A 27,593-nucleotide genomic window follows, 5' to 3' on the forward strand; every position below is an offset into this window, starting at 1 on the left:
CTGGGCCTGGGGTCATCATGCTGGCATCGCGGACAGAACCATTTCCTGCTCTGTCCCTGCCCTCACTGGCAAGGGAGAGCCGCGGTCCAGGGGCCTGAACCGTCTCCAGGAGAGGAGGGCGGCTGGGCAGGCATTCTTGCATGCTGCTGGTGGGAGTGGAAATTGGAACATCGTCTCGGGAAGGCACTTTGGCAGGATGTAACAAAGGTGTGAAAGCTGTTCATCAGCCTTTGCGGGTCTGTTCCGTGAGGACATAACCCCACACAGGGCGTGGGGTTCCCATATGACTATCTTGAAAACGTTGGGGGAAAAAAACCCCGGGTGGCCCGTGAGAAGGGATGGCTAAGTGAATTACGGCCTATCCCCTTCGTGGAGTTCCAGGGAGGCCTAAAACGCCACCACCACAAAAACCGGTAATCTGGACATTTTTTTGCAGGGCATAATTACAAATGATATTGTGATTATGCAAATAAAACCTGTCCGTTGCAAAGCATTTAGAGAAAATGAAAAAGTATAAAAACACAACAATCATCTCATAGAATGCCATCAAAGGTGATGCAATCCACATTTTGATGTTGTTAAAATATGAGTAAAAACAATGGAAAATCATACTCGGGTAACTAAGAATATGAGCAAACATTTAGCTTCGTTTACTCAGGTGTTCTTAGAAAAATAAAAAATTGGAAATGTCCTAATGTCCAAGAGAAGGAGACTGATCGATCCTGTGTTGGTGAACCCCCACGAGGACCGAGTCTACAGCCATTAAAAATGGTGGCGTAGAATGACAATTATCAACGTAAAAATATACTATGAGGTCAGAGTCAGTTACCGAGTGACACGTTCAGCGTGATCTCAGACTGCGAAGTTAAAAAAAAAAAGTGCATGTTCAAGACTAGCGGTGCTTAATTCTGTAGGAGATTTACAAGGGATTTTGCTTTTATGTTTTCTGTTTGCATGACTCGTGCAATAAAAAAATAAGAAAAACTGTGCTTTTGGTATGATTATGACTTTGTAAAATAAAATAAAATTATATTTAAATAAACAACGGCAAGTTACTATATATACAAGGCTATAAAACGTAACTCTCCCTGGATCATGAATCTAAAACTGAGGGGTATTTCCTTCTATTTTGGGTATTTTTCAGATTTCCTAAACTGAACGAGTATTAACTATTTACAACATGCTATTTTATAATAAGAAAATCTATACATGTAATACGTATGTTACATACATGTGTACTGTTTAAATGAGCCTCCCCTCCAGGAACCTTGTCTGTTTTGTTCACTGCTGCTTTCCCCCAGCTCCTGACACCGTGCTCGGCACGGACTAGACGCTTGAGAAACGTCTGCAGATCCTGACGGACCACTCGAATGTCTCGAGAAAAAGGGTCTAGCATGACAAACACCGTGATGCTGGGGGGTACTGTGTCCAGGAAACGAGGCCAGACATTGGCCCATTTTCTTCTTTCACTTTGGAGTTAACAATATATTGAAATCTCGTTCTTTCAGTGAACATGGACTTCTTTTGGAAAAGAATTAAAGTCATGAAATAAAACCTGGGAGTCAGTTTTCTAACAGGCGAAGTCAGCCCAGTGGGTGGTGACGGCCCCCTGTATTTGTTGTAAGGCAGGTTGGAGGCCAGCCTCAGATTTCCACAAACCCAAGGAGCCCAGGAGCCTGGGAGGCCATGGCCAGAGCTCTGGCCGTGCCTGGGGCTCAGGACCCTGCTAAGGTGCAGACAACACCCACCCCCCCCAGCAGGGGAGCTCAGCGGCCCCTTCCCTGACCACGATCATTCCTGGCCATCCTGGGGGCGCGGGACGGTGCTGGTTTATGACCCCCCCACACACACACCTTGTCAAGGGCTGCCTTTGGCGTCTTCTGGGTTATGATTTAAGGGTGGTGTGTGACAGCGTGCAATGCAGGAGTGTGGATGAGCGTGCACACCGGAGTGAAGGAGCAGACTGGGAGTGTGTACATATGTGCATGACTGTGCCAAACAAAGGGGCGTGTGCACGAGGGAGCATGTGCAGGACACGAGGCATGTGCGCAGGCGAGTGCAACAGTGTGCTCAAGAGTGTGCGCGAATGGCGCCCAGCAAATGGCGGCACAAGGGGGTGTGAACTCTGTGTGGGAGAGCGTCCGAATCGTGAGTGGTCTGGGTGTGCGTGAGCACGGCGGGGCGCGAGAGGTGTGCCCGACGGTGTGAACAGATGTCTGGAAGGGATGTGAGCACGGGGCTGCCTGTGAATGTGTGTGAGGGCAGGGGAGCCCAGGAGCGGGGTGTGTGCACTCGTGTGTGCATGCACGTGTAGGGAGTTTGCGGGTGCGGGGCGGGGAGCCTGAGTTCGATGGGCGTGGTGTACACTCGAGTGTGAATGTGTGTGCACTGGCAGAGGGCTGGCGGTGTGTGGGGAGCACTGTCGGCATAACATCCGTGTGTCCACGTGCCCAGCTGCGAAGGTGTCTGGCACGCGTGGGCTTCCACACACCAGGGTGGTGAGAGAAGGGGCGGGACAGGTCTGCCACCAGCTGCTGGTGGGCGAAGCCCGGCGTGGCGGCTGGCTCAGGGCACCTGCTTACTACTTGCTTAGGCGGCGAAGAGGCCAGACCCAGACTCTGGCCCCCACGCCCCAGAGCAGGGAGCAGACAGCCCCTGGGGCTGATCCACGGGGCGCTGCCTGGGTGGAGGGCTTGAGGATCCTGCAGTTTCCAAGAGGGGGGCATAGGGCTTGACGCAAGCGTGCCGGGGCTCCGACAGCCGCAGCGAGGCACCGACTTTCTCTGGAGGTGGCCTGCTCCATTCGTGCCCTCTCGAACCCCACACCAATGCCAGGCCCAGTCCTCGATGCCATAGGACACAAAGCTGAGTATAATGGGTCCTGGCCCTTGTGGAGCTGAGTCCCGGACGTAGGCGCTGACCACCTGGAGGGAGATCGAGTGAAGAGGGGCTGGGGGACGGGGTCCCGGGAGAGGAGTGGGGTGTGGGAAGACCAACTGAAGGTGGTAGCCGCCTGAGCTGGGTCATGAAGGCTGACAGAGGCTGGGGAGACGGGAAGGCATTCCAGGAAAGGGGAACCACAGGAGCAAAGGTGCAGAGGACAGGAAAGGGGTCTGCACAATCTGGGGACCAGGGCGCAGGTCTTGGGACATGCTTGCTAGCCGGGAGCAAGCTGGGTTGGGGCTAGCCTGGGACTGGGCTTCGGAGGCCATTTGCACGGGAGGCTGGCACTGGGAGTGGTCTCCTGGCGCCGCCGGACAGACCCATCATGCTTCAGTAGACACTACCAACCGCATCGGAGCCAGTGCAAATGGGGATGCACGTGGCCTTGTAAATAAAACAGGGGTACTCTCTTCTCCAGCCCCACTCCAGGCAACTCTGGGAACTGGGCACTGGCCCATATCCTTGCAGGGAGCGGCTGCCCCTGGCAGCCCCTCCACGCAGCAGGGAAACTCCCAAGGGGCCAACAGTCCAGAGCTTGGGCTCTGGGGCCAGAAGACCCATATGTCTCATCCCCAGCGGGGACACTTGGCAAAGTCACTCTTCTCTGAGCCTCTGCTTTCTCAAACCTGTAAACAAGGGGGTGCAATGGTCTCTCTCCCCAAGGTCAGATGTTAGTGGTTAGAAGAACGGGATTGAGGACTGTCCCCCTCCCCGCCCTGTCCTACAGCCCATTGATGAGCACATCCTGCCAGTTCTGCTGCCAGGATTTGGCCAGACTCTAATCTCTTCTAGCCACCTGACCGCACCACCGCCCTGACCTGGATCCTCACCTCGACATTCCAACTGGCCCTCTTGCCTCCACCTCGTTTCTCTACCATACACACTCTCCTTGCAGCCAGAGACGCCTCTGAGATCTAAACCTGATACCATCTCCTTTTGCTCAAAACCCTCCTGCAGTCTTCACTGCACTCCAAGGGAGACCCAGAATCCTTCTGGTGGCCGCCAGGGCGCTACAGCTTGCTCTCAATCATGCCAGATGCTCCATTCACCTCAGGCCCTTTGCACTTGCCACTGCCTCTGCCTGGTACTCTCCTCCCCTGGATATCTACACTCTGGCTCCTTTACCTCCTTCAGGCCTACCCGAAAGGCCTTCCCTGGCCACTCTGTATCAAACACGACCCCTTCATGGCCCTTGCTCTGTTTTATTTTCCTATATATCATCACCCACCACACGACATATCACACAGGTATCTGTCAGTTTCATTAGTGCCATCTCCCTACCCTGGACTTACCTATAAGCCCGTGGAGAGCACGCACCTAGTTTTGTTCCCTGCAGTCTCCTCCAGGTTTACGTGCGTGCCTGGTATTCATTGAATGTACGTTCAGGTTTAGATTCTAACTCTGCCACTTACGAGACTCCAGGAAAGGTCTTAACCCCTCCGGACTTGTGGTTTCCCATTTGTAGAAAGGATGATAATAACCCCAGGGTTGTTCCAGAATGAAACAAGCTAATGCATGCGAAGAGCCCAGTCCTGTGCCTGGCGGAGAGGAAGCACGTAATGCTGGGTAGCTGTTACCGTGCGACAGACACGTAAGGATGAAGGGGATGACGGACGATCACAGCTTTAAGACAGAAGCTAAGGCTTCTCGCCGATGCAGAACCAGCTCTGCCCGACATATGCACGAGACCACTCATCGCTGCACGGGTAAGCAGGCTGAGCCCACCGCTGGCTAGGAGGCCCAGAGGTGGGGAGAGTCAAAGGCCCTGGTGAGTGTTTGCAGGGTGCAGGAGGGACCTGGAGGTGAGGAAGCAATGCCTGCAGTGTGGCCCTGTTTGCAAAGCAGCAGGGAACGAACTACCAATATGTATGCTATAAACACGCTTCATGTCGACCAAGGCCTAGGCGGCCCCGCTGAGTCAGGGAGGGCATACAGGGGACACCACCCCATCACGCACTGTACTTGGTGCCTCGACGACCTAAGGACCTTCTTCTCACCTTCCCATTTGGCAGACAGAGAAACTGAGGCTCAAAGGTGGGGTCTGGAAAGGTTGAGAACCCAGGTGCATCCTTCCGACCGCAGACCCCACTGTTCCTCTAGGACAAGCCCGGGTGCTCCCATGGGTCCCACGTGTGCATGAGGTTACATCATGGGGGGCCCTCACTTAACTATCGTGACAACAGCCCGGCGAGCGGAGTGCCAGTTGTCGCCATCCCCCTCTTCCAGGTGAGGAAGCTGGGACCCTGAGAGGCAGAGCGGGGCCAGAGGCAGGGCTCAAACAGACATCTGCTCCCGGAGCTGGTGCGGGATCGCTTCTCCCTGCGACGATGGGGTCCCCTCCAGCTCAGGCTTCTGGATTCTCAGGCTGCCAAGGACGCGCACACATTTTCCCAGCTGAGATAAAGGCCCCCTTAAAAGAGACGCGCATTTATTAAACGGCATTTGCCAAGGCTCCAGCACACTCTGCTGCCGACAGCAGATAGTCTCGGGATGAGATTTTTCCCCGAGCTGACACTACTCACTGATGCCTTTTATAGCGCTCCTTGCAGCTCACAAAGCACTTTCCACAGCTCTTAATTCCCTTAACCCTCAACAGTCCCCGTGCGAGAGGAAACGGGGCCGAGGTTCCATTTTGCAGATGGGAAGGTGAGGCTCAGAACAAGGAAAGGCACACGCTCCAGAGTACATGCTTACAGGCTAAGTGGCACATGTTGGATTTGAACTCAGGAATGGGCCCCCGAACGGACGCCCATCCCACTGCCTCCCGTGCTGAGAGGGGGCTGGGGTGTCAGCAAGACAAAGGGTGAGAAGTGCATCTGGGTCGGGGCACCGGCGCTGGCAGAGGTCTGCGAGAGGGCAACCAAGGTGAGCCTCCACTTCACAGAAGGAGAAACTGAGGCTGAGAGGGGCAGCCTATGGGTTTCCAGTCTCCCCGCCAGTGATGGATGGAACGGAGGTCCCACCTGCTCTTTCCAGCCCCAAACCAGGACACGATGACCACGCAACAATAACAGTAATAGTAACCACAGCTGGACAGCACCATGCACCGCTATTACCAGGAGCATGACGGGCCTCGCCGAACCGCCACAGGGATCCAGGAGGACAGGGCTGTTACCACTCCCGTTTCACAGAGGACAAGACGGAAGCTCAGGGTCATGGGCTGCCGAGCAATGTGACTCCACCTGCGCCCTCACCCGTGGCACTGGGCAGCCTCACACAATGAATGGATCTCTGCGAGCGGCTGACCTCGGGCTGGGCCTCCAAACCAAACCCGGCCGAGAGATCGGAGCACTAATTGCATCACGTTTCATGGTTTGCCAGCTCATTCATCACAGTGTCTACACCGGGGCAAGCCGTTTTGGACAGCCAGAATTTTAAGTACAAATTCTGGGGTCTCTTGGCTACCTTGCTCCACCCGGGCTGGCCCTGATATTTGTGTGTTTTAGGGATCTCTATGACAGCAAGATGGGCGGGGATTTGTGTCGTGGCCTTGGCCCCAGCCACAGAAGTGGGACTGTGTAGTAGCGAGGGCAGGACTCTGCTTTCAGACCAGGGTTACTGCCTGTGTGACCTCATAGCTCCGAGCCTTCTCCTTGGGGAGAAAATGGGGATCTCACTACCTACCTGTTCCTTCATTCAGCCATATGTATTAGGCTGCCTACTGCTGGCAGCCCCTGTGCTCAGGCCAGGAGGCCCAGCAGTGAATAAGACAGACACAGTCCCTACTCTCATGTAGCTTACATCCTCGTGGGGAACACGAGGCTGAAAGAATGACACAAATATAGAAATGGCTAGGAGTGCTCAAAATCAAATTTGTCGTCATGTTAGAGAAAAACAAGGGGACCCGCTTTCAGAATGGGGTGCCTGGGAAAGGCCCCTCTGACAAGACGAGATTACTACTGAAACGTGAAGGAAGCAAGAGCCAGGGATGGTGTTCCAGTAGGCAAGAAGAGCATGTGCAAATGTCCTGAGGCAGGAAAGAGGCTAGTGCATAAGAGGGCCAGAAAGAAGGCTGCTGTGGCCGAAGCCCACAGAGGAAGGAGAGGGTGGTATGAGATGAGGTCAGACAGACAGACGTAGTCCAGAAAATGCCATGCCCCATGGATCACATAAGAAGTTTGATTTTATTCTAAGGGCAGTAGGAATCACTGAGAAGTTTGGAGCAGGAACAAAGAGGATTTGATTCAGAGAGCAGCTCTGGGTGGTGAGATGGGAGGGGTCAGGAGTGGAAGCAGGAAAGCAGTGACGAGGATGCTGCAGCATTTAGGGCCAGGGCTCAAATCCTAGCTCTGCACTTAGAAGCTGTGTGACCTTGGGCAAGTCACTGCACCTCTCTGAGTCTCTTTCTTCACCTGCACAGTAGGTATAATAATAGTTCCCATCTCACAGAACTGTGGTGAGAATTTAACGAGGCGATGCACAGAGTAATGATTCTATCAGAAGGCCTGACATGTTCAATGTCGAGGAGCTCAGGGAACCAGATCCTATTTTGTCTGGCCCTGACCTCTCCCAATTGCCACACTACCTGTCTCCCTTGACTCCAGCTTCACTGGCTTCCTTGCTATTCCTGGAACATGGAAAACTCATTCCAGCCTCATGGCCTTTGCACTTGCTATTCCTTCTATGGGGCTCATTCTCCTGATAGTCCCATGGCTGCTCCTTCAGTGTTATTCAGGCCTCCACTCCTCAGAGAGGCCCTCCCTCTGTCCCCACCCAACCTTCTTTTCCCTCGTCCTGCTTTCCTTTCTTTATAGCACCTGTCTCCACCTGATGCAATATTTACTTGGGTCTATTTTTCTTCCTCACCAGAACGTCAGCTCCATGAGAACAGGTGTTTTTGTCTATCCATGGTTGTATCCCCAGCAACCAGAGCCACCCTGGCTCATAGTAGATGCTCAAAAGTATTTGTTGGACCAATATTTATAATTAAAATGATTATACCAAGAATAGCAAAGTGGTTAAGAGTAAACCGAGGCTGGGATCTGGCTTTAACTCTCACTGGCTACGTGGCCATGGCAGGAGCCCAACTTGGCTTTCAGGAGCCTCAGTTTCCTTATCTGTGAAATGCGGATGAAGGACTCCATGCTTTTCGGCACATCGTGAGCGGCAGACAACACAGCCCATCGAGGGATGCACGTCAGACTAGTAATGGTTGATGTGACACCTGATATCAAGCATTTGTTTTCCAAAACTCCCCCAACCCTCCGCTCGCTCCCAGTAAAGTGGGGGGCAGGCAAAGCAAGAATGATAGATCATTCTGGAAGCCAGGGGTCATCCCACCAGTCCTGCTCATTTTTGTGTATGTTCAAAATCTTCCAAAATAAAAAGGTAAGCAAGGAGAGCACGGTTCGAGGCTCAGCTCATCCCTAGCGCAAAGCGCACTCTTTCCTTCCATCGAGGGCTTCCATTTCTGGGGGACACGGTCGGCTCTGCAGAATGGTGGCAATGGGCCCGGGCCTGGGAGCCCACCCCCTGGCCGGCTCTCCAGGCGGAGGCTCCCCATCTCCGTCCTGATCCCCTCGGCTCCTGGCACCAATCTGCGGCCATCTCACCGCCTGCGCCCCCATATGGATGTGCCAGGAAATCTCACAGACACAAAGAGCCGATTTGTATGGTGTCCTGACTTCCACCTCGGCTGTTTTGCATCCCTCTGGACCGAGGGCCTGGCCAGACACCTGGCGGGGAAAATCCATCTTGCGGAGGGCTCCGTGAGAAGACCTGTCCCAGCAACGCCCAAGGGAACAGGAAAGCAGTTTCAGCTGTGAAAATAGATGCTTCCTTCACCAGTATGGGACGGAAACCCATCTTGGGAACACCCCCCACCTCCGCCTCCTGGGAGGATACACTGATTGACAGAAATACGAGAGGAGCATCAAGAGAGCAGGATGCCAGCCCCCCGGGCCTCGGTTTCCCTACCTGTAGAACAAGGCTAAGAGACATCTACCTAACAGCCTGCCCTCTGCAGTCAGGCCGATCTGGGTTGTCACCCCATCGCTGCACTTACTGTGTGGCCTTGGGTAAGTTGCTCCACCTCTCTGAGCCCAGTCTCCTCATCGGTCCAATGGATCTGATCACCGAGCACACCATCCAGGCTAACCGTGAGTACCACCGGGATCATACAGGCCAACTGCTCAGCCCAGTAAGTGGCTGGAAACGATGGTTCCCATTATTATTACTTTAGTATTTTTCCATGGAATCTGGGATCCTGTCAGATTTCTGGCTTTAACGATGGAAACTTCCAGCACAGCCCAGTTTTTAAAAAGCCTTGGCCTGGACAAGAGGGCGCCTGGCGTCCCACCCCGGCCTCGCAGTGGATCTGCTCTGAGCCTGCGAGTGCTGGGCTCTGTCCCACAGTGGGGCACAGTGAGGTGCGCAGTGAGACCACCAACTGCTCTCCCAGACTTCCTCTCTGGCTTTCCTGGTCTGGGCGTGCACAATTCCAAACCTGTGGATCCGGACAGAGACACCTAGAGGCAGGCTGCGCCCACAGCCTCAGTCCCAGGAACAGACAATTAGATCCCACTGGCCTGGGGTTCCGCTGGAGTTGTCCAGCCCCCAAGGGCCCCGAAGCTACAGGGAAAAAACTCCAAACGGAACGGCACGCACTCCCGTGAGAGCTTTTGCTACTTTGTGAAAGCTGTGCCAAGTACTTTACAAAAGTCAGCCCCACTTTGGTAGAGGAGGAAATCCAAAGAGAACAAAGCAACGGTGGCTACGAGGCTGGGGGGCACGTGCCCGGCACGGACTCCTACTCCGTGCCAGGCATAGCTGCGAGCATCACCCGTGCAGGAGTGGACTTGATCCTTGAAACGGAGTTTGCTGATGTCATCTCTGTCTTACAGAGGAGGGAACTGAGACCCACACCGAGGGATCCAGAACCACCACGCCCACCAGGTGCTAACCACGTATGCATATGGCGAGAAACCACGTATGCATATGGCAAGAAAACAAGGCGAGAGCAACAAGTAGCCTCAGTCAGGGGTGGAGACAACCCTGGGGGTGGGGATGGTCTGGAGAAGAAGGAGCTCCCTTGGATCAAACTAAAGGCAGAATAGGTTTGGGCCTTTGAAGATAAGGAGGTACAGGGAAGGGCAGCTCTGGTGGCGGGAACAGCATAAGCGAAAGCAGAGAGATGAGAGAGTTTAGCTGAGGGCACGGATGGGTACAAAAGCGTTTCCCAAACTGGGCTAGGCCGCGTGTTCGCGAGCATTACACCAGCCAAACGCCTCGTGTTCATATGTTTGGGGAACGCTGGAGTAAACAGGGTCCAATTTGGGATTCTACAGCTCTGGGGCTTCTCGGGTCTTGGGTGCTCACGTGCTCGAGGGGCCGGGCCAGCTTCGGTCTACAGGGAGGAAGCCCTCGCATCTGGCAGCTTCTCAGTAAGGCCTGTCAGGGAGGGAGCCCGGCACACACTGCTGCACTTTTCTTTTCTTTTTAAATGTTTTTGTAGAAAACCTGGACCCACTCAACAGTCTTGAGCCGGGGAGTGACATGATCTGTGTTGTGTTGACAGGCCAGAAATCTGAGCACATTTAAAAAGGAGGGGGGGAGAACCTTCCATCAGTCCAAGACTCTACAAATAAGAAAATAACCTGTCGCACGGAGCCATTGGAAGCAGCGAGCGAGTGTGTGTGGGCTCCGTACAACAGTTTTAGACTCCCTTCCTCTCACACACCCCCTCTCCATCTGTCGCAAAGGGCACCGGGAAGATGCAAGGAGGAATATTCCAGCTCTGGGGGCCTCCAGAGCTCGGCAGCCCAGATGGGGGGCTCTGGTGGAAACCACATCGCTCCCGTGAGCTGTCACTTTCAAGGGGCCGTTGATGTTTCCATCTTCAGTGTGCCTTCCGAGAAGCGACCGTGACTCAGAGAAGGGCTTCTGACCCAGAAGGAACTCTTGACACACCTCCGTCTAAGCCCGGAGGGGGCTCCTCTCATTCCCTCCAGCCTGGACTAAGTCACTCTGATTAAGTCTGTAAAGTTCTTCTCTCAGAGGCTGGATTCAAAATCCCGGCCCCCTGCCACTTACTCCTGAGACAAGTTACTTCTCCAATTTGGGACTTGATTTTCCTCATCTGCAAAATGGGGCTAATAGCCACCTCATGCTTTGCTTTGCTGATTAATGAGATGACACAGGCAGGCCCTCGGCGCACAGGCTGGGGTGTAGTTGCCTTTCAAAGACGGGGTTCTCCCTCCGCTCCACGTGTGGTTCACATCAGGACTTCAAACGTGCTGCCTGACTACAAACACAGGAATGAATCACACCGCAGGTCTCCAGAGAATCGGTAAAGGAATACTTCATGGCCAGAAAGTACCCGGAGAACACCATGGCTTTAAAAGAAACTTCCAACAGCCTAAGCCCATCGGGGCCAAAGTGTCCCCCACCCCCTTTGTCTTCTTGAGAAAGAGGAAGTGAGATTAACTTCACCAATTAGGAAAGTACATGGGAGCCACCAACTTGTCCCCCTCTACGAAAGGGTCAGAAGGTTGCTAGGGAGCCCAGCTGACCCCCAACAACCTAAACCCCAACGTGGCCTGGCCTCCTCCAGGCCAGAGTGAGGAGCCAGCGGGAGCTCACCAAGGTCTGCCCAGTGGGGGTCCCGGAGGTCCGTGACCTCAGTGGGGCCAAGCAAGGAGCCTGTAGACTCAATGCCAGGTGCTGCGGCCTGTTGCGGAGTCCCGCTGCCCCGGTGTCCCCGAGCCCCCTGCCCTGCTCCCAGCCTCCGAATCTCCCTCAGCGAGGTTGTTTTAGGAGACAGGCCTCACGCTGGCTCCAAGAACACAGGTTGGTGACTTCACTGGCATCTTTTTAGAATTTCCCTTTGGCAGCATTCGTGCTAAAAGCAATCTTTAGAAACTTCTTCTCCTGCCTTCCCCAACCCAGATAATTCACATGACCAGCCCCCTGCAAACAGCGATCATGTGACACCTCCCGGGCTGACAGTTCTGCCTGAGACACTAGTAGTCATTCAATCTAACGCCACCTTCCTAAGCCTGACATTTGAGTTTCTCACTCGAACAAATCTATTTTCTTGGAAAATTGGACAACTGCCTCCTTCTACCTTCCTGCCCTTCTGTCCCTGCCTCTCTCCTGCTTTGTCATAAACTCCATGCTGGGAGCGGCCGAGGGAGGGGCCCGAAGCCCCATCCTGCAGCCAGACCAGGTGAATCCCACACAAGGCCCAGAGCGTGACCAGGAGCCCCGAGGACACAGAGTGAAGAATGCTGGCAGGCTTCAGCTATGACGGCGACACCCCACACCTGCCCCACCACCCTCAGCCAAGAAATTTATTCTCACCTCCTAAGATTTATTTATTTCAAAGTTAATCTTGGCCCCTCTGCTGCTCCCACTTTTTCAGGCTATTGATGCTGAATGGATTGGAACGGAAGTTTTATGGCCTAATCTTTACCATTTTATAGATTGTTTTTATAGGCAAAGAAGGGAGATTTGCTCACAAGAAGGGTGTCGGTGTTCCCAGCCAGCGCCCCAGGAAAGGCAGGCTGCCCATCCGAACACTTGTTAATCAGCGTCACTGGTCATTTGCCAGAAACTGAACCACAGGGTCCTGGTTGAAAAAGGGTCTGGAATAGACATTTAGAAATTAACTTGGGCCCAGTTCCCTGTTTCAGGAAAATTAAGTACTTGTGAGGGACACTTGTGCATTTCCAGGCCAGATCCAGGAAGGACGTGGGGCAGGAACTAGGACTTTTGCAGGGTATAAATGGCTGGCTCGGTCAGGAAGGAGCATATCAGATCGGAGATGCCACTCACCAGGCAGACATGAATGTATCAGTGCTTCCTTCCTCCCAGCCAGGACCCAAACGTAATGGGAAGACCCGGAGTGGGGTGGGGGGGTGCCTACGTAGATTCCTGGGGTTCTGGGGAAACTGCAGGGCAGAGAGAAGCTGCTGTCCACCCCCACTTCTCCCTCCACCCACTCTTTGCTACTTCTCCCTTCCTCACTGCTATCAGATGGTTACCAGTCTCTAGGCAAATGCAAAACGCGGCGGGGGGGGGGGGTAGGTACTGAGCTCATCTTTACCTTCCTGCTCGAGGAGGGTGGTGCAGACCCCCTCTGCCTACAACACAGCTTCAAGGAGCCAAAACACAAGATTGCCCATTCTTCTCCTCCACCCCAACTCCTTTAAAGCCGTTACTCTGCCGCCTGTGCCCTCCCAGGAGACCCACGGTTTTGCGAAACCCCTTTAAGAAGCAGGACTCCTGAATGGTGACCTCACCCCTTGGCGAACACACACGGTAGCCTTCAGAGCCCGCCTGCTGGAGACAGCCAGGTGTTTGATGTAGGCCAACAAAAAGACATGCTCAGAGCCACAGGTAACAGCCCCACAGAGCACCTGAACTGCAGGGAGCTGCCTGGAAGCCCGGGGAAGGCAGGCAGGAGGAAGTGGGGGCGCGGGGAGAGCAGCAAGGAGCAGACCATCCAGCAAGAGGCTTTGGCAAGCACAGGGACAATCCACCGTGCTTTCGCATCAGGATCTGTTGATCACAGCAGCTCACCCCAGAGTTACTGCGGCCTCCCTTCCTCTCTCTCTCCCATACACACACCAACACCGTGTTGCTCGGGCGCACCGGAGGGAGAGCTCACTCGTCCCTAACTGCAACAGCCTGTTTCCGTTCCCTGCCAGGCAGTACCTGGGGGACCTCTGCCCTGACCCCCTCCTCTCAGACCCTGAAGTCAGACGACGTGTGGAAAGCGTAAGTCCAGGGAAAGACGTTCTAGAGAAGGCAGGGGCACCCAGCTCTGAAAGCTGCTGACAGCCTGCCTCCCCCATCAGATTGGGCAGGGGCTGGGTGGACCAACTCATCTGGCTATGTCCCAGTGCCCAGCACAGTGCCCAGCACAATGCCCACACAGTCAGAGTCAACAGAGAGAGGGAGAGTGGGTCCTATCCATGGCTGTGTGACCTTGGGCAAGTGGCTGGCCCTCTCTGGGCCTCAGTTTCTGCATCTATAACCCCGGTTACAGACATGTCTCCCCTTACTACTGCTGGACATTAGCCCAGTGGCTCCCAGTGGCGCTCTCACAGGCCTGGGCCCACAGTTTGGGGACGGCCGCGACCAGGGAAAGGGGTGCTTACCTGTCCAGACCCAGGACGTGGCGAGCAGCAGGCAGAGCAGCGGCCCGAGGCGGCCGGGGGCCGGGCCGGCGGGCTCCATGGGCCGCGGCTGCGGAGCGAGGAGGGAGAGCGGCGGTGAGTGCGCGCTCGGGCGGGCGCAGGCTGGAGCGGGGAAATGACTAAGGCTCCCCCCTCCACTCCCCCCCACCTCCCCTCCCGGCCGGGCTTCCCTCCCCCCCTCCCCGGAACAGGCGCTTGGAGCGGCTTAGGAGCCGCCGTCACCACCGCGATTTTCGGAGAACCCCCCCCCACCCCGAGAGATCGAGAGACGGAGAGGGGGAGAGACCCCAAGCGCGCGAGAAATAAAGCCAGGGAACGGCCAGGGAGAGGCGGCAGGAGAGAGAAACAGACCCGAGGGAGCCAGGCGGAGAGCCAGAGACACGGAGAGGCGAGAGAGGGGGAGAGGGGAGAGGGGGAGAGACAGAAAGAGGGAGAGAGAGAGAGAGAGAGGGAGAGAGCGAGCGGGAGAGGAGTGAGCGAGGCGGCGCGCAGATCGCGGCCGCCAGCGCGGGAGAGAGGAGGACCGCGCGCGCAGGGGCGAGGGGCAGCCCGCCGAGCCCCACCGAGCCCCGCCGAGCCCCGCCGCGCCGCCCCCGCCGCTGCCCACCTGCCCCGCCCGGGCTCCTCGCGGCGCCGGCGGCTTGGCTCGGCTCGCTCCCGGCCCGCAATCCCGGCCGCTGCCCCCGCCCTCCCGGCAGCCCGGCCCCCTCCCGCCTGCCCTCCCCGCCTCCCTCCTTCCCGCCCGCCCGGGGAGGCTGTGGGGCTCGGGCCCGCCAGCCCCGTGTCGCTCGCCAGCCGCGCGCCCGGGGTGAGGGAGGAGGCGAAGGGCTGCGTCGCGCTCTTGCCCGCTCCGGGGCCCCAGCTCCCCCGCCCGGCCCGCGGCTGCAGCCCGGGGAGCTGCCCCGCGATCCCCGCCGCCGGCGCGCCCCGCGAACGCCCGGGACCGGACGGGCCGCCGGCTGTAACAATGTGCCAGTTCGCGCGCCCGCGCCGCTCCCTCCCAGCTCCCCTGTCCCCCGTCCCCGGCCCCCAGCTCCGCTCCGCCCGCCCGCCGCGCTCGGACCTGCGCCGCTGGCGAGGTCTGGGAGGCAATGGGAGCGCCGCCGGGGCTGCCCAGAGGCCAGGGCCCCCGCTCCACTTTGCGCAAACTTGTTTTTCTAAGGTCTGCGCCGCGAGCTGGCTACATCGTCCTCTTAAGGTGGACTGGGGAAGTTGCGGCAGACCTCCTTCCCCTCGCCTCCGGACTCGGGGCCGCGGTTAGTCCCTGCTTCCCGCCGGCTGGCGAGCGGCTGGAGGCGGCACGGGAGTGGGGGTGGAGGGGGGACGGGGCGGGGGGTGTCTGCCTTCTGCCCCTCCCGGAGTGGCCCTGCCCCTGGGCCCCAAAGCCGAAGGCCCCTCTGGGGGGGTGGGCGCGCGCCGGAGGGGCCCGGTTCTTTCAGAGCTGGGCCGAGGTGAAGGAAAAGCAGGAAGTAAGTGAATGTAGGGGGAAGGGGGAGAGGAAGGAGAGAGTGATGGTACAAAAATAGCGTGTGTGTAGGAAGGACTTCAGTACTGCCTGGAAAAGAGGCGCAGGGAAGCAGGGAGGAGAGGGAGCGAGAAGGGGGGCTGTGGCCGAGAAACCAGAAGGGAAGGGTCCGGGCCTCCCCCGGGGCAGTGGGCTCTAGGCCAGGTGCCTCTCTGTCAGGCGGGGCCCATTCAAGGGGTGCAGAAGGCCCAGGCAGGGGTTCGGGGAAGAGATGGGGCTTGAAGGCCAGAAAATGACAGGCAGGGGGGAAGATTTGGGTAAAGGAGAGCAGAGGCAAGGGGCCTGGAGACGGACAGAGCCTCCTGGTGAAACCACTCTCTCCGCCCCTCTGTCTCTGTCTCTCTTTTTCCTTGAGGGAAAGCTGTGTTCCCAACAGCAGCCAGGTCAGTGCTAGGGAGTGGGGATGCCCTGGTCGCCTGGCAAAGGGAGGGAGCAGACAGTAGGCGGTGGAGGAGTCCAAGACCCTCTGCTAATTGGACGGATTGGGGCTTGGAAATAAGCTATAACCAACTTTGCTTCCCAAGGCCTGTAAGAAGGTATGAATGGAGTGAGGTGGAGGAAGGGCCAGCCCTATCAATAGAGAGGCACTTGAGGCTGGGAGAGGGAGTGGACTTGCCTAAGACCACCAAGCAAGGCCTGGGGTAAAAACAAGATTTTAATTGTTAATGAGGGGTCACAGTCTGTGTGTACCCTGTGGGGAAGGCTGAAGACCTTAGCCCAGCGAGCCCACCCCCAGCCCCACCCCAGCCTCCCTGTTGAGGCCTGGTCCTGGCTCTTGTGCTAACACCAGGAGGCAAGCAGGGTACACCTGTTGAGAGCAAGGACCAGGCTCCCTGGGTTCTAATCCTGCCACCCTTCTCTTCTGATTGGCTAGACCTGAAAAAATACCTTACCATTTCTGCGCCCCAGCTTCCTCATCTGCAATGAGGCTAACAGGAGGAGCAACTTAAAAAGGCAGGTGCAAGGCTTAGATGAATTCACGTTTGTACCGCACTTCGAGAAGTGCCTAGTGTGTACCAAGTGCTACGTGGCATTTGATAAATAAGTAAACTGCTTGGCAACGGTCCTTGGGAGCCCACAGGGTTCTGAGCAGTATTTGAAGTGCGGGGGGGATTTTCTTTTCTTTGGGTGTGGAAAGTACAGCAGTGGCCCACACAAGGTCCCTGTCCACAAAGAATTTACATGCTAGCGGGGAGACAGATAAGTAGACAAGTAGAAATAATTCATGAACAACAGAAGACTGGGCATAGAGAGTGAGGAGTGAGGGCTCATTCAGATAAACACAGGGCCTTCCTGAGACCCTGGGAGCCAAGATGCCAGATGGGGCAGCAAGGTGAGGATTTGGGGATTTGCCATTCCAGGAGGAAGGAATAGCATATATAAAGGCCCTGGGGCCAGCCTGGCCAGAGGGGAATAAGTGAAGATGGGGGAGAGTGGTCCAGCCCCGTGACCTTGCAGACCTTGGTAAAAAGCCTGCGTGTATTCTACAGATAGGAAATCATAGGAGTGTATTAAGCAGGGAAGCGCCATGGTCTGATTTATGTGTTTTAAAAAGGCCATTCTGGTGGAGACCGAAGGATGGGCTTGAGGGAGAGGATCATGGAATCAGGACACCAGTGAGAAGGTGGTTTTGGGGTCCTGCTCGTATTTGAGGTAGGGGGTAGGGAGTCTCCGACTCTGCCAGCCACATCTGGCTGAGACCATGAAGGTGACCCACTCAGGCTCCCGGGAAAATCCATCACCCGAATCCTTCTGGGGTGCAAGGAGGGGGCAGGAGCCGCTGCTGAAGGTCAGAGACGAGGCCGTCTCTTGGCCCCGGCTTCCAGAAGGCTCTGCCATTCACCGTTCCCCAGCACATACACACAGACCTGCCCAGGATTAGGAAGCCCGGGATTAGGAAGGATAATAATTGACCACCTGCTATTTATATAACGCACCTTTGGCAAAGGCGGCCAGCAGGGCCGCCCCAAGCAGGGGCCCCCTTCACCCTCCCTTCTGCCCAGGAGCGCGTCTGGCCTTGTTCTCCTGGTCCAGCCGCCACAGAAAAATCGCCCTTCACGGTCATGGCTTGGAGGTCATTGAGACCAATGGGCAGCTGGGTATGCTGAGGTTGGGGGACAATTTGCCTGAGGTCACACAGATTATGGCAGATAACCGAGGTGAATCAGTCACCTTCAGAGAAGGCGTCCTGGGTTGCCCTGGATTCAAATCGAACTGCCCTTCATTCATGCCCTGCACAATATTTATTAAATCCCTACCATGTGCCAGGCACAGTGCATTGAGACCAATGGGCAGCTGGGTATGCTGAGGTTGGGGGACAATTTGCCTGAGGTCACACAGATTATGGCAGATAACCGAGGTGAATCAGTCACCTTCAGAGAAGGCGTCCTGGGTTGCCCTGGATTCAAATCGAACTGCCCTTCATTCATGCCCTGCACAATATTTATTAAATCCCTACCATGTGCCAGGCACAGTGCTCTATGGGCCCTGGGGGTATAGCGGGGGGGGGGGGGGAGCCAAAGATAAGCCCCTGCCTGCAAGGAGCTGACCGTGGCTAACAGGGGCAAAAAACCAGCTCAGCGCATAAGGTGGGGATGAGGCTACAGGGGAGGATAAGCAGGGAAGGAAGGGCCCAGGAGTGCCCATGAGAGGAGACCAGTCAGGGAAGGCCTCTGAGGACGTGATATTTGAGGGAAGGCTGAAAGATTCAAGAAGGGAAGCCAGAGGCAGCCCCATCCCTGCTCTTCTCCATCACCCACTTCCTGTGGGCCACCTGTCCGCAGTCCCGGCTCTGCCTTCCCGTCACGTCCGGAACCAAACCACTTCTCAGTGCCTCTACCGTCTCCCACCTGGGCACCTTTTTGCCACCCTCAGTCCCCCTTCCCCCAGCCACTCTCCACTCAGCAGCCAGAGGGATGCTTCATGGAAGTCAGGTGACATCCTGCCCCTGTTGTCCAGAGTTTGCTGGAAAGAAGATTCCAAGGAGCATGGGGGAGGGGGTGGGAGGCGGTGGGGATCAGCGGCTTTGAAGTCAAGATTTTGCCAATTTGACTCATGTGACTCAGGGAAATTTTTTTGTGCGAGCCTCAGTCTCTCCATCTGTGAAATGGGAACAACCAGGCCCACGCTGACATGATGGGTCACCGTCTGTGTGTATGTCGTGGGGAAGCAGCCGTGGTGGGAGCAAATCTAGAGTTCGCCTCTGCAGGTGCGGGGACCCTCAATGTGCGTCATCTCACCGAAGCCCCAGCAGCTGCACTGTGTTCCCAGAGGCAGAAAGCAACCAGGCCAGGGTCACTCTGCCGGCTGGGGCATGCCAGGACCCGCAGGGACCCAGCTCCGCCTGGGCTCTGCTCCTCACTTCCCGGAACCCTGGGCTGGCGTCAGCAGGCAGGCCCGCCAGGCTGCCTTTGTACGGGGCCTGTCAGGAGACTATGCTGCCAACCACCTCGTTTTCTGGGCAACGGGAGCCATTTGGAGTTAGAGGCCTCCGCTGTGAAGCCAAAACAATAAAAATAAAAATAGCTAGGACTCCCCGGCAGCCTGGACCCGGGAGCCGACTGTCCCAGAGAGGAGCTCCCGCTGAGCTGGTGAGAAAGCGTAGTGGGGGCAGGTGGTGGGGGGTGCCAGCGCCATGAACCTGCTCCCCTCCCTGACCTGTGCTTGGCTATGGCCACGGCTCCCAGCAGCCACGTTATAGCCACAGAAGCAAGCTCACAGGGACCGAGTGACTTGCCGGGGACGTGCAGCTAGCCAGTGGCCGGGCCAGTTAGGATTCGAACTCGGTTCTCCAGATAGTAACAGTTCCCCTTTGTCTGGCAGCTACTGTGCATCACAGGCATGTTCTTGCGACATGTTCAGATCACACCGAGGAGGAGTACTGACCGTGCCTTCATTTTACAGACAGAAAGCCGCCTTAGGTCTCTGCTCACAGGTCACCTGGCCCGACCACCCTATTAAAATTTTGAGTCACCTCTCCAAACCCCGAAGCACTCGACCCCCTTCCTGAGTTTATTTTGTCTTCCCAGCACACAGCATGACCTGCCAGGGGTGGGGGTCTTTCCGGCCTTTTGTCCATCTCCTTGACTGGCCACAGGTCAGCCCAGCCCAGTGGCTCAGTGCCTGGTTCAGGAGGCACGTTCTGTGGCACAGACCCCTTCGCTGCTCAGACCAGTCATGGGGCAAATTAGCTTGACCATCTATGCCTCACTCGCCCCGACTGGGGACTAACAGAAGCATACCTTAAACATCTCTTGCAAGGGATGAGTTAATATAGGAAAAGATATTGCTGATTGCTGTCGTTTTCTCTTCCTTCTGCAGCCCCAGGGCCTTCAACAGTAAATAGTAGGTTGTCAGTAAATATGCATTCAGTTAAAAAGTGACCTGCCCAAGATGGGGGGGTGAGAAATCGGCAGAGCCTGGATTTGCGGGTGTGTGTGTGTCTCTCTCTGAACCTGTACATCAAAGCACCCCACTCTTGATCACCTCTCCACAGCACCCCACTTTTCCACCATAGCTGCACAGGCATCAGAGCTGTGGTTTTCCTACTGAGCAGGCATCATCATCATCTGGAGGGATTGTTAATACGTGGATCCCAGGGCTCCACCCCCAGAGTTCCTGATTCAGTGGGTCGTAGGTAAGGCCGGAGAATGTGCATTCCTAATAAGGTCCCAGGCGAGGCTGATGCTGCGTTCCAGGGACCACTGAGGCTAGTCCGGCATTCCCGTCGGTGGATTCTGTCTACCACGCTGTTTCCTGTTCTCCCTGCCCAGGAGAGAGCAGAGAGGGCAACGGCATGGCTCAGAGATTGCAGCCAGTGCCCCGGAGCTGAGGGGCTGTGACAGATCACGGAGCCAGGGCCTGGGGGAGCCATGCTGTAATTAGTGCTTTCCAAGGGAAGTCAGCAACTAAGTATCTTGGCAGGCAAGCAGGCAGGCAGCTCGCCTGAGCTCCTTAGGGGTGGGACCAGGCTGTCAGGCCCTAAACACTGTTCTCAGGCTCTGGGGTTCTGGCTGTGCCAGCAGCTGAGCCCAGCTGTGCAGAGCCAAGCCCCCCCCAACACCTCTGGGTGGGGGTGCCCTGCAGGGTGGTGATGCAAGGGCTGGCGTCAGGACAGAGAGCTTATTGCTTTGGCGTGCACTGGGAGACCTGCGTTCAAGTGCGGGCTCTGCCCAATAATCATACTAACACAGCCAAAGTGTAGGAGCACCTACTGAGCCCCAGGCTTGAAGGACTTCAGTGGATTCTCTCGTGCTCCTTACTCCCAACTCACATGACCACAATTCTTATCCCTATTTCACAGATGAGAAAACTGAGGCATAGGGAGGTTAAGGGTAAGCTTGTGAGCCGCAGCATTAGACTCTGAAACCAGGAGTTCTCGTTCCCCGGCCCCCACTCCCAACCTATGTACATTCTAACTTCTACTGTGCTGAGAGCCTGGGGCCCCATGGTGCTGCTATCTCAGGGTCTCCCTCACCACCGCAGGGCTGGCTCCATGATTTCCAGGCCCCTCTATCGCACCTACCCCCGGGCCTGTTGACTCGTTGTAGGCACACGAGCATCTGAATGACGAATGAAATAATGAATGAACAGAGGCATCGAACTCTTCCCAGGGGTGATGGGACAGTACAGCTCAGGCTGGCGTGTGCGTTCAACTCCAGGTTCCAGCCAGCACCAGCTGTGTGATCTTGGGTGCCTCCCGGCCTCAGTGTCCTTATCTGATAACAGGTCGACGGCAGGATTAATAGATAACCTGAAAGAGAGAGAGAACATGTGGGAGGAATGGCCTCTGAGACCCGTGTTTGGTTCTGGCTTCTGTCTAGACTTTATCTCACCTCCGCTCATGCACGAACGTGCTCTGGTGTCCTCCTCAAGCCCCCTCTCTCTCTCCTTCCAGTCCTGCCAGTCGATCCTCTTGGCTCTACCTTAAAAACAGACTCAGAATCTGACCCCTCCTTACCGCCTGTGTCACCCTCCAGCCCCACCACCTCCAGCTCTCACCTGAATTCAAGCAGTTACCTCCTCCCTGGTTTCCTGCTTGCTTTCCGGCCTCCCCATCCTGCTCCGTCTTCAGTCTAAACTTCCCAGTAGCCTTCCCTGTCCCTGTCACTTGCAGTAAAACCCAGGACTCAGTGTGGCCCCAAGTCCCCACATGATCTCACACACTACCCCTTCTCTTGCCCAGGCTCCCTCCACTCCAGCCATACTCCTCTCCTCCGCATTCCTTGAACGTGCTCAGGAGGTGTCCACCTCAGGGCCTTTGCACTTGCTGCTCCCAGGGCCCTGAACCCTGTCTCCCCTTGGAGAAGCCTGTCCCAACCACTCTATCTAAAAGTGTCCCATCATTTCTTATCCCATGGCCCCACTTTCTTTTTCTTGATAGCATGTAACTATTATATACTTCTGGGTTGCCCTGGCTTTCCCTGGTCTCAAACTTGAGCTCCATTCAGGCTCTCTGTGTCTATTCTCCAGCGCCGGGACCTTGTGCCCACACAGAGCAGGGCCTCAGTAAATGATGCAGACAGAGTGAAAGAGGGTGCTGAGCAGCCAGCAGCTCTGTCCATGAGGCACTGGTCACTCTACCGAGGGGCGTGGGCTCCCCTGCCCTGACAGCCCTGCTTGGCCTGGGATTCCTCGAGGAACAGATGTCCTCATTGAACTTGGGTTTCCTTCCCAGGCAGGGAGGCCAGGACTCCAGTTGGCCTCATTCCTGTTCCCGAGAGGAAGTATCTGTCCCTGGGCAGGAACTGGCCTGGCTCTCAGGGAAAGCCAAAGCAACACACACCACTTTCTCCGCTCAGCTTCGGTGGCCTCGGGGCAGCAGGGGGCCGTGCCAGCCTCCACACCACCACTGCCTCTGGAGCAAGGAGGTCCCCCCACCCCAAGCTCGTTAAGTCACCGGAGCCTCGCAGCCATGCAGGGTGAAGGCTGGGCTTGCAGGCAGGCCTCTCCCGGCCAGAGTCGGCTCCTCTCACGCCCCCACACCTGTAGAGCCGAGTGAACAGAGGCTCCGTGAGGGGCAGAGACTACCTGGGTGATACGGGATCAGTGGCAGACGAGGTGATGCACCAGACCCTTCGGTACCAAATCCCTTACGTGTCTTCTTTATCCCCAACCCACCCAGCTCCCTGTGCCACTCCCAGTGCCTGAACTCCGCCACCCGAGTTTCCTCTCTCCTTGAGTGTCCTGCCCTGTCCGGCCAAGAAAGTAGTAACCTTGCCCTGGAGCAGAGGAGACTGAGGCATAGAGACGGAGACAGGCCAAATTCGGCAATGTTAGCCTGAGTTTGCGCCCCCAGGCTTTCCTCTCCCTGGCTTCAAGCAAATAACTGGGTTTAGTCATTAGGTACTGCCGGGATTTGGGCAGAAGGGTGGCCCATCTGTGTTCTGGTCAAAGTCTCAAACAGAAGAAATTACCAGAGAGTATCAGGAGTGGCTGGGGCGGGGCGGTGAAGGTTGGGGGGGGGTTGTTGGTGGAGAGGAAGAGCATGCTGGAGAAGTGAGGGCTCCCAGACTGGTGAACACTGCCCCTCACTGAGCGGGACAGGGGGCCGGGGCCAGGGCCTTGGGGTGAGCGTCAGGGTGGCCCCAGGAAGCTGGACCTGGGTTGCAAGGCCTGGGACCTCACCACAGACCCCAGGGCCGCACAGCGCTGCTGAGCCAGTGGGGCCCCTTGAGCGGGCCGGTGGTTTGGCCATCCCTCAGTCACAGGTCCGGACCTGCCCTGGGCCGAGGGCTGTGTGGGCCCTGGGGACATTCCCGTTGGAGCAGGAGCATGAAGATTAACACTGAAACACACGGTGGAGTGTGTCACTCTGTAGGTAGTGATAGCTGCCGAGGAGAAGCGTGACCGGGAGGGTCTTGCTCAGGGAATGGAGTTTCCGGAAGGAAGTGAGAGGGAGAACCACACCCGAATATCGGCAAAAGGAACAGCCTTTTGACTTTTAGAGCAAGATTCGGCCCGGGAGCGACAGGAAAGCAGCGTAGACAGATTCCTGGAAGCCACCTCCGATTTTCTGGGACTCGCTATGACTCCGGAGCTGAGCCGGCTCTGGAAGGGAGGAAACCCCCAGAATGACCAAGGCTGGGCTTGCTTGCTTTCGTTGCAGTGGGATGGGATCACAGACCACAGGAATTTCATGCAACCCAGGGCTTCTCAAACTTTAACCTTGTTAAATGTGGATTCTGACTCAGCAGGTAGACAGTGGGGCCTGAGATTCTATCATTTCTAACAAACTCCCAGGTGAGGCCCAAGCGGCTGGGCCGGGGAATGCACTTTGAGCAGCAAAGTATGTGTCTTGCCCGCGTGGCCTGGTGGCCTGGGAGTCCTGCCTGCTGCTCAGTTTCAAGCCCGAATCTTTCAGGGGTGTCATTTGAGGCTCTTGCCACATTTTACAGCCTCTTCCTCCCGGCCTGAGGGCCTCACATTTGCCACCATTTGCGCAAGAACCAAATAGGTCCCCCCCTCCCCCACGCAAGCCCCACCCGTCCACTGCTTGATGCCCAAGCTTCAGTGGGAAGCAGAAGGCTTCAGAGCCAGCCTGCTTGGGTCCCGATTGCTGCCCTGTCAGCTACAGGTGGCGTGACTTTGGGTAAGAGACTTCGCCTCTCTGTGCTTCAGTTTCTCATCTGTAAAAAGGGAGAAAAAAAAAAAAACCATGATAGCCTCTTTACAGGGCGATTCTGAAGATTCAAAGAAATAACATATATCAAAAGTCTGGCACACAGGAGGCACTCAATAAATGTTCTATCACTTTCCCACCAGTTCTACCTGTCCTTTCAGGTAGGGATCTATGTGTTTTCATCTCATTATTTCAAGTTTTTCTATTTTTGTGTCTGTGGGTCTATGAAGAATATAATGTATTATCCAAAAAGGAGATAAACATACGTGGGGGGGTATGTTTAAAATATTTTTACTGAAAAATAAACTGTTTTTGCTGATAGGAATAAGATAAAAATGTCGAAGGTCACTATTTTGAAACCCCGTGGAATCGATAGAAACAGAATATTAGAGCTGGAAGGATTTTAAAGGCTTTCAGTTCCCTCCAGCACTCCTTCTCCCACCTGATGCATAAACCTCTCTGTTACGCTAGATTGCCTCTAGCCACGGGGAGCTCGTTACCTGTCTGGGCAATCCATTTTGTTCAGCCCTGGGAATGATTTCTGGAACTCAGTGCCTACATGTGTTTCAGCCGCTTCTGAGCTCCGCTCCCCTGTGTCACAGCTCTGGGGTCTCTCTCCCGAGGGCCCAAAGCCAGGCTGTGTGCAGAGCAGGAATTCAATAATGTCCCACGAATGAGTAGGGGTGGCAGAGGGATGAGAGCGGGATGGGAAGGATGACGTTCTTGCCAGTTATCCTTTGGGCACAACTCAGTGCTGTGTCCCTCTGGGAGGGTCTCGGTCTGAGTAATATGTGTCTTTGGGTTCGTTTGCTTGCGTGTGTCCACACATACGTGTGCATGCTATTGTGTTCCCCTGTGCGGCTTTGTCTCCATAGATGTGTGTACGCTGCACTGCAAATATCCACGTGAGCTGTGCATGTCTTTCTCTAGGTCTTTGTATATATGTGTGTTGGGGGGTGTCACTGTAGGGGTGTGTGTCTGCTTTGATTTGGTTGAATGTGTGTGAGTGCGTGCTGTCTGCAGATGTCCACGTGTGATGTGCAGGTCTCTCTGTGTCTTTGTGTGTCCTCTTCTGTGTGTGTGTGTGTGTGTGTGTGTGTGTCTGCATGAGTATGTCTCCCCTCCCCAGCTCAGCCCTCCTGGGGAGCCAGGAGTGACTCCCCTGCAGCCTGGTCTACTGAAGGCCGTCTGACTGGCAGGCAGCAAGGGCTCCACACCCCTCCTCTGTGCTCGGCGGCTGTGCTAATCACTGGGTTACATGCAGATGGCAAATGTGGGGCTGCCAGGCTTGGAAGAGGGACTGTGGAGGGGGTGTGCAGATGAAGAGACACCAAGGAGCGAGAAGACAATTTAAAGGCAGAAAGGGGAAACCACGCCTGCTTGGCTTTGGAGTTAGGGTTGTAGGGTTCTCTCCCGAGGCACAGATTTTATGAAGAAGATGTGAGGTCTATGGTATTTTCCTTCTACTCAAGCTAGCGTCTTAGAATCACAGGATTCTGGAATTCTAGAATTGTCGCTCTCTAGGATTCTGGAATCTCAGCCTCATGTAACTCTAGACTCTTAGAACCATGTTCAAGGACTCTAATCCTGGGATCTTAGGATCTTCAAACAGAGTTCTTCTCTTTCTCCCTGTTCTCTTGCCTTTCTTTGTATAGAATCATGGCCAAGGAATGACCTTGAAAGTTCATCCTGTCCACTCCCTGGCTCTGGGCTGGGCAGGGGAGAGAGGCTGGCCTACTCAGCTGGAACATTCTTGGGGATGTTGAACTGGAATCTTCCCTTGGCAAGGACTTGTCTCCTGAATGGTCTGGGCTCTCATATTACCCCTGCCACCTTCCGCGAGGACTGCGTTCCCCTCAAAGACAAAGGCGCCTATGTTCATATGTTTTCAGCCATTCGGGAGCTGACATAACAGGTATGAGGGGAGCCAGGCCGGGGATCCTCTGAGGTCCTCGCTGTGGAGGCTCAGTAACCCAGCCTGGGGTGGATGGGGCAGGTAACCAGGCAGCCACATTCCCTAGGATGCCCACCCGGGTATCTCCTTCGTCTCATGGCTTCTCAGGACGGCAGCTTAAAAGGCTAATCCTATTGCAGGGGTCCTGGGAGCCATGGACTGTCTCTGAGGGAGGTCACTCCACTGTACTTTGATCTCGTCCAGGACTTACCCAAACTTCTGAGCATGACAGCTTTTCAGACCCTGACTGCTAACCGTCCCATTTCTCCCTCCACATGTGTCCAGCGAACTGAACTCCCTACTTACCTTGAATCTATTGTAACTTCTTCATGCCTCTAAACCACATGGGCTTGGGGCGCCTGGGTGGCTCAGTCGTTAAGCGTCTGCCTTCGGCTCAGGGTGTGATCCCGGTGTTCTGGGATCGAGCCCCACATCAGGCTTCTCCGCTGGGAGCCTGCTTCTTCCTCTCCCACTCCCCTGCTTGTGTTCCCTCTCTCGCTGGCTATCTCTCTCTGTCAAATAAATAAAATCTTTAAAAAAATATATAAAAATAAAAATAAATAAATCTACATGGGCTTGTTCCTCTCTTCCTCTTGGTCATGATGCAAACTCTTATCCATCCATGGAATGCAAGGTTTCACTCAACTTTAAGTGCCACGAGAGAAAGAGTTTGATTTATTTAATATTTTATTTCCCAGAATCTACAGCAGTGTTTGACACACCATAGACCCTCAATCAATGTTTGTTGAATGACTAACTGATCAAATATACCCTTCAGCATTTCCCCTCTGAGGCCTCTATTCCCCACCCCCTTATAGGTGTCTCCCTGAGCCCATTCCTCTGCTAGGATTGCCTGTCGCCCTAGGTCATGAGTCTTTGCTTACTGCGTTTCTCATCTTTACCAGACCAGGACCCCCTTGAAGTTAGGACGGTGCCCGATCAATCTTTCTGCATATAGCGTCCAGTTCAGAGCCTGGCACCCAGCAGGTGCCCAGTAAACACAGAGCAGTTGCCAGCAGCCCAGCGTGGTGACTTGAAATCCCCCGTTGGTCCCAACTGTGAGCACTGGTCCAAGCTGTTGGCAACATCTGCTCCAAAGTCTCATTTGCAATTATACGTTCCCAGTCTCTAGCCACTTAATATTTAATAACCAGGCGGCTGGCCTCTCTGGCACCCACTTAAGCCCCTGATTGCCTCTTGTCTGAACTTGGCCCCGGGTGAGGCGGAGACCACACTGGGGTTAACTATGAGGCCTGTATCCTGAGTCTGGGGCCAGCATCGGGCCAAAGCCTTGGGCACAGAAGGAAGGAAGGCCTGTCAGCTTGAGGCTCCTGGATGACCTTACCAGGCAAGGCAGGGGCTGCACTTTCTCCAGCTGCCTCCTCTTCTCCTCCCCACCATGTAAGTCTG

At 55.6% G+C, this 27,593-nt stretch overlaps 1 protein-coding gene and 1 long non-coding RNA gene across 3 annotated transcripts in view; one reads left to right on the plus strand and one right to left on the minus strand.

Moving 5' to 3' along the window:
* SIRPA (signal regulatory protein alpha) overlaps positions 1-15,295 on the minus strand; it is a 40,619-nt gene extending 25,324 nt beyond the window's left edge. The window contains exons 1-2 of one of the 2 annotated variants that reach the window (XM_040638084.1): positions 15,148-15,295; positions 14,046-14,133 (exon numbers count right to left, since the gene is read on the minus strand). In XM_040638084.1, coding sequence (XP_040494018.1) covers positions 14,046-14,124 — 79 coding nt within the window. In that variant the 5' untranslated portion in view covers positions 14,125-14,133; positions 15,148-15,295. The remainder of the gene's footprint in view (positions 1-14,045; positions 14,134-15,147) is intronic. The other variant, XM_040638085.1, reaches the window with a different exon arrangement.
* An 8,803-nt stretch (positions 15,296-24,098) lies between these two features.
* LOC121104545 lies at positions 24,099-26,617 on the plus strand. The gene is made up of 3 exons (XR_005836857.1): positions 24,099-24,199; positions 25,885-26,144; positions 26,324-26,617. It is a non-coding gene; the product is annotated as an uncharacterized LOC121104545 (long non-coding RNA).
* Positions 26,618-27,593: the final 976 nt, after the last annotated feature.

This window comes from Ursus maritimus, unplaced genomic scaffold, assembly GCF_017311325.1.
Source record: "Ursus maritimus isolate PB19 unplaced genomic scaffold, ASM1731132v1 scaffold_22, whole genome shotgun sequence".
In the NCBI taxonomy this organism is placed as follows: domain Eukaryota; kingdom Metazoa; phylum Chordata; class Mammalia; order Carnivora; family Ursidae; genus Ursus; species Ursus maritimus.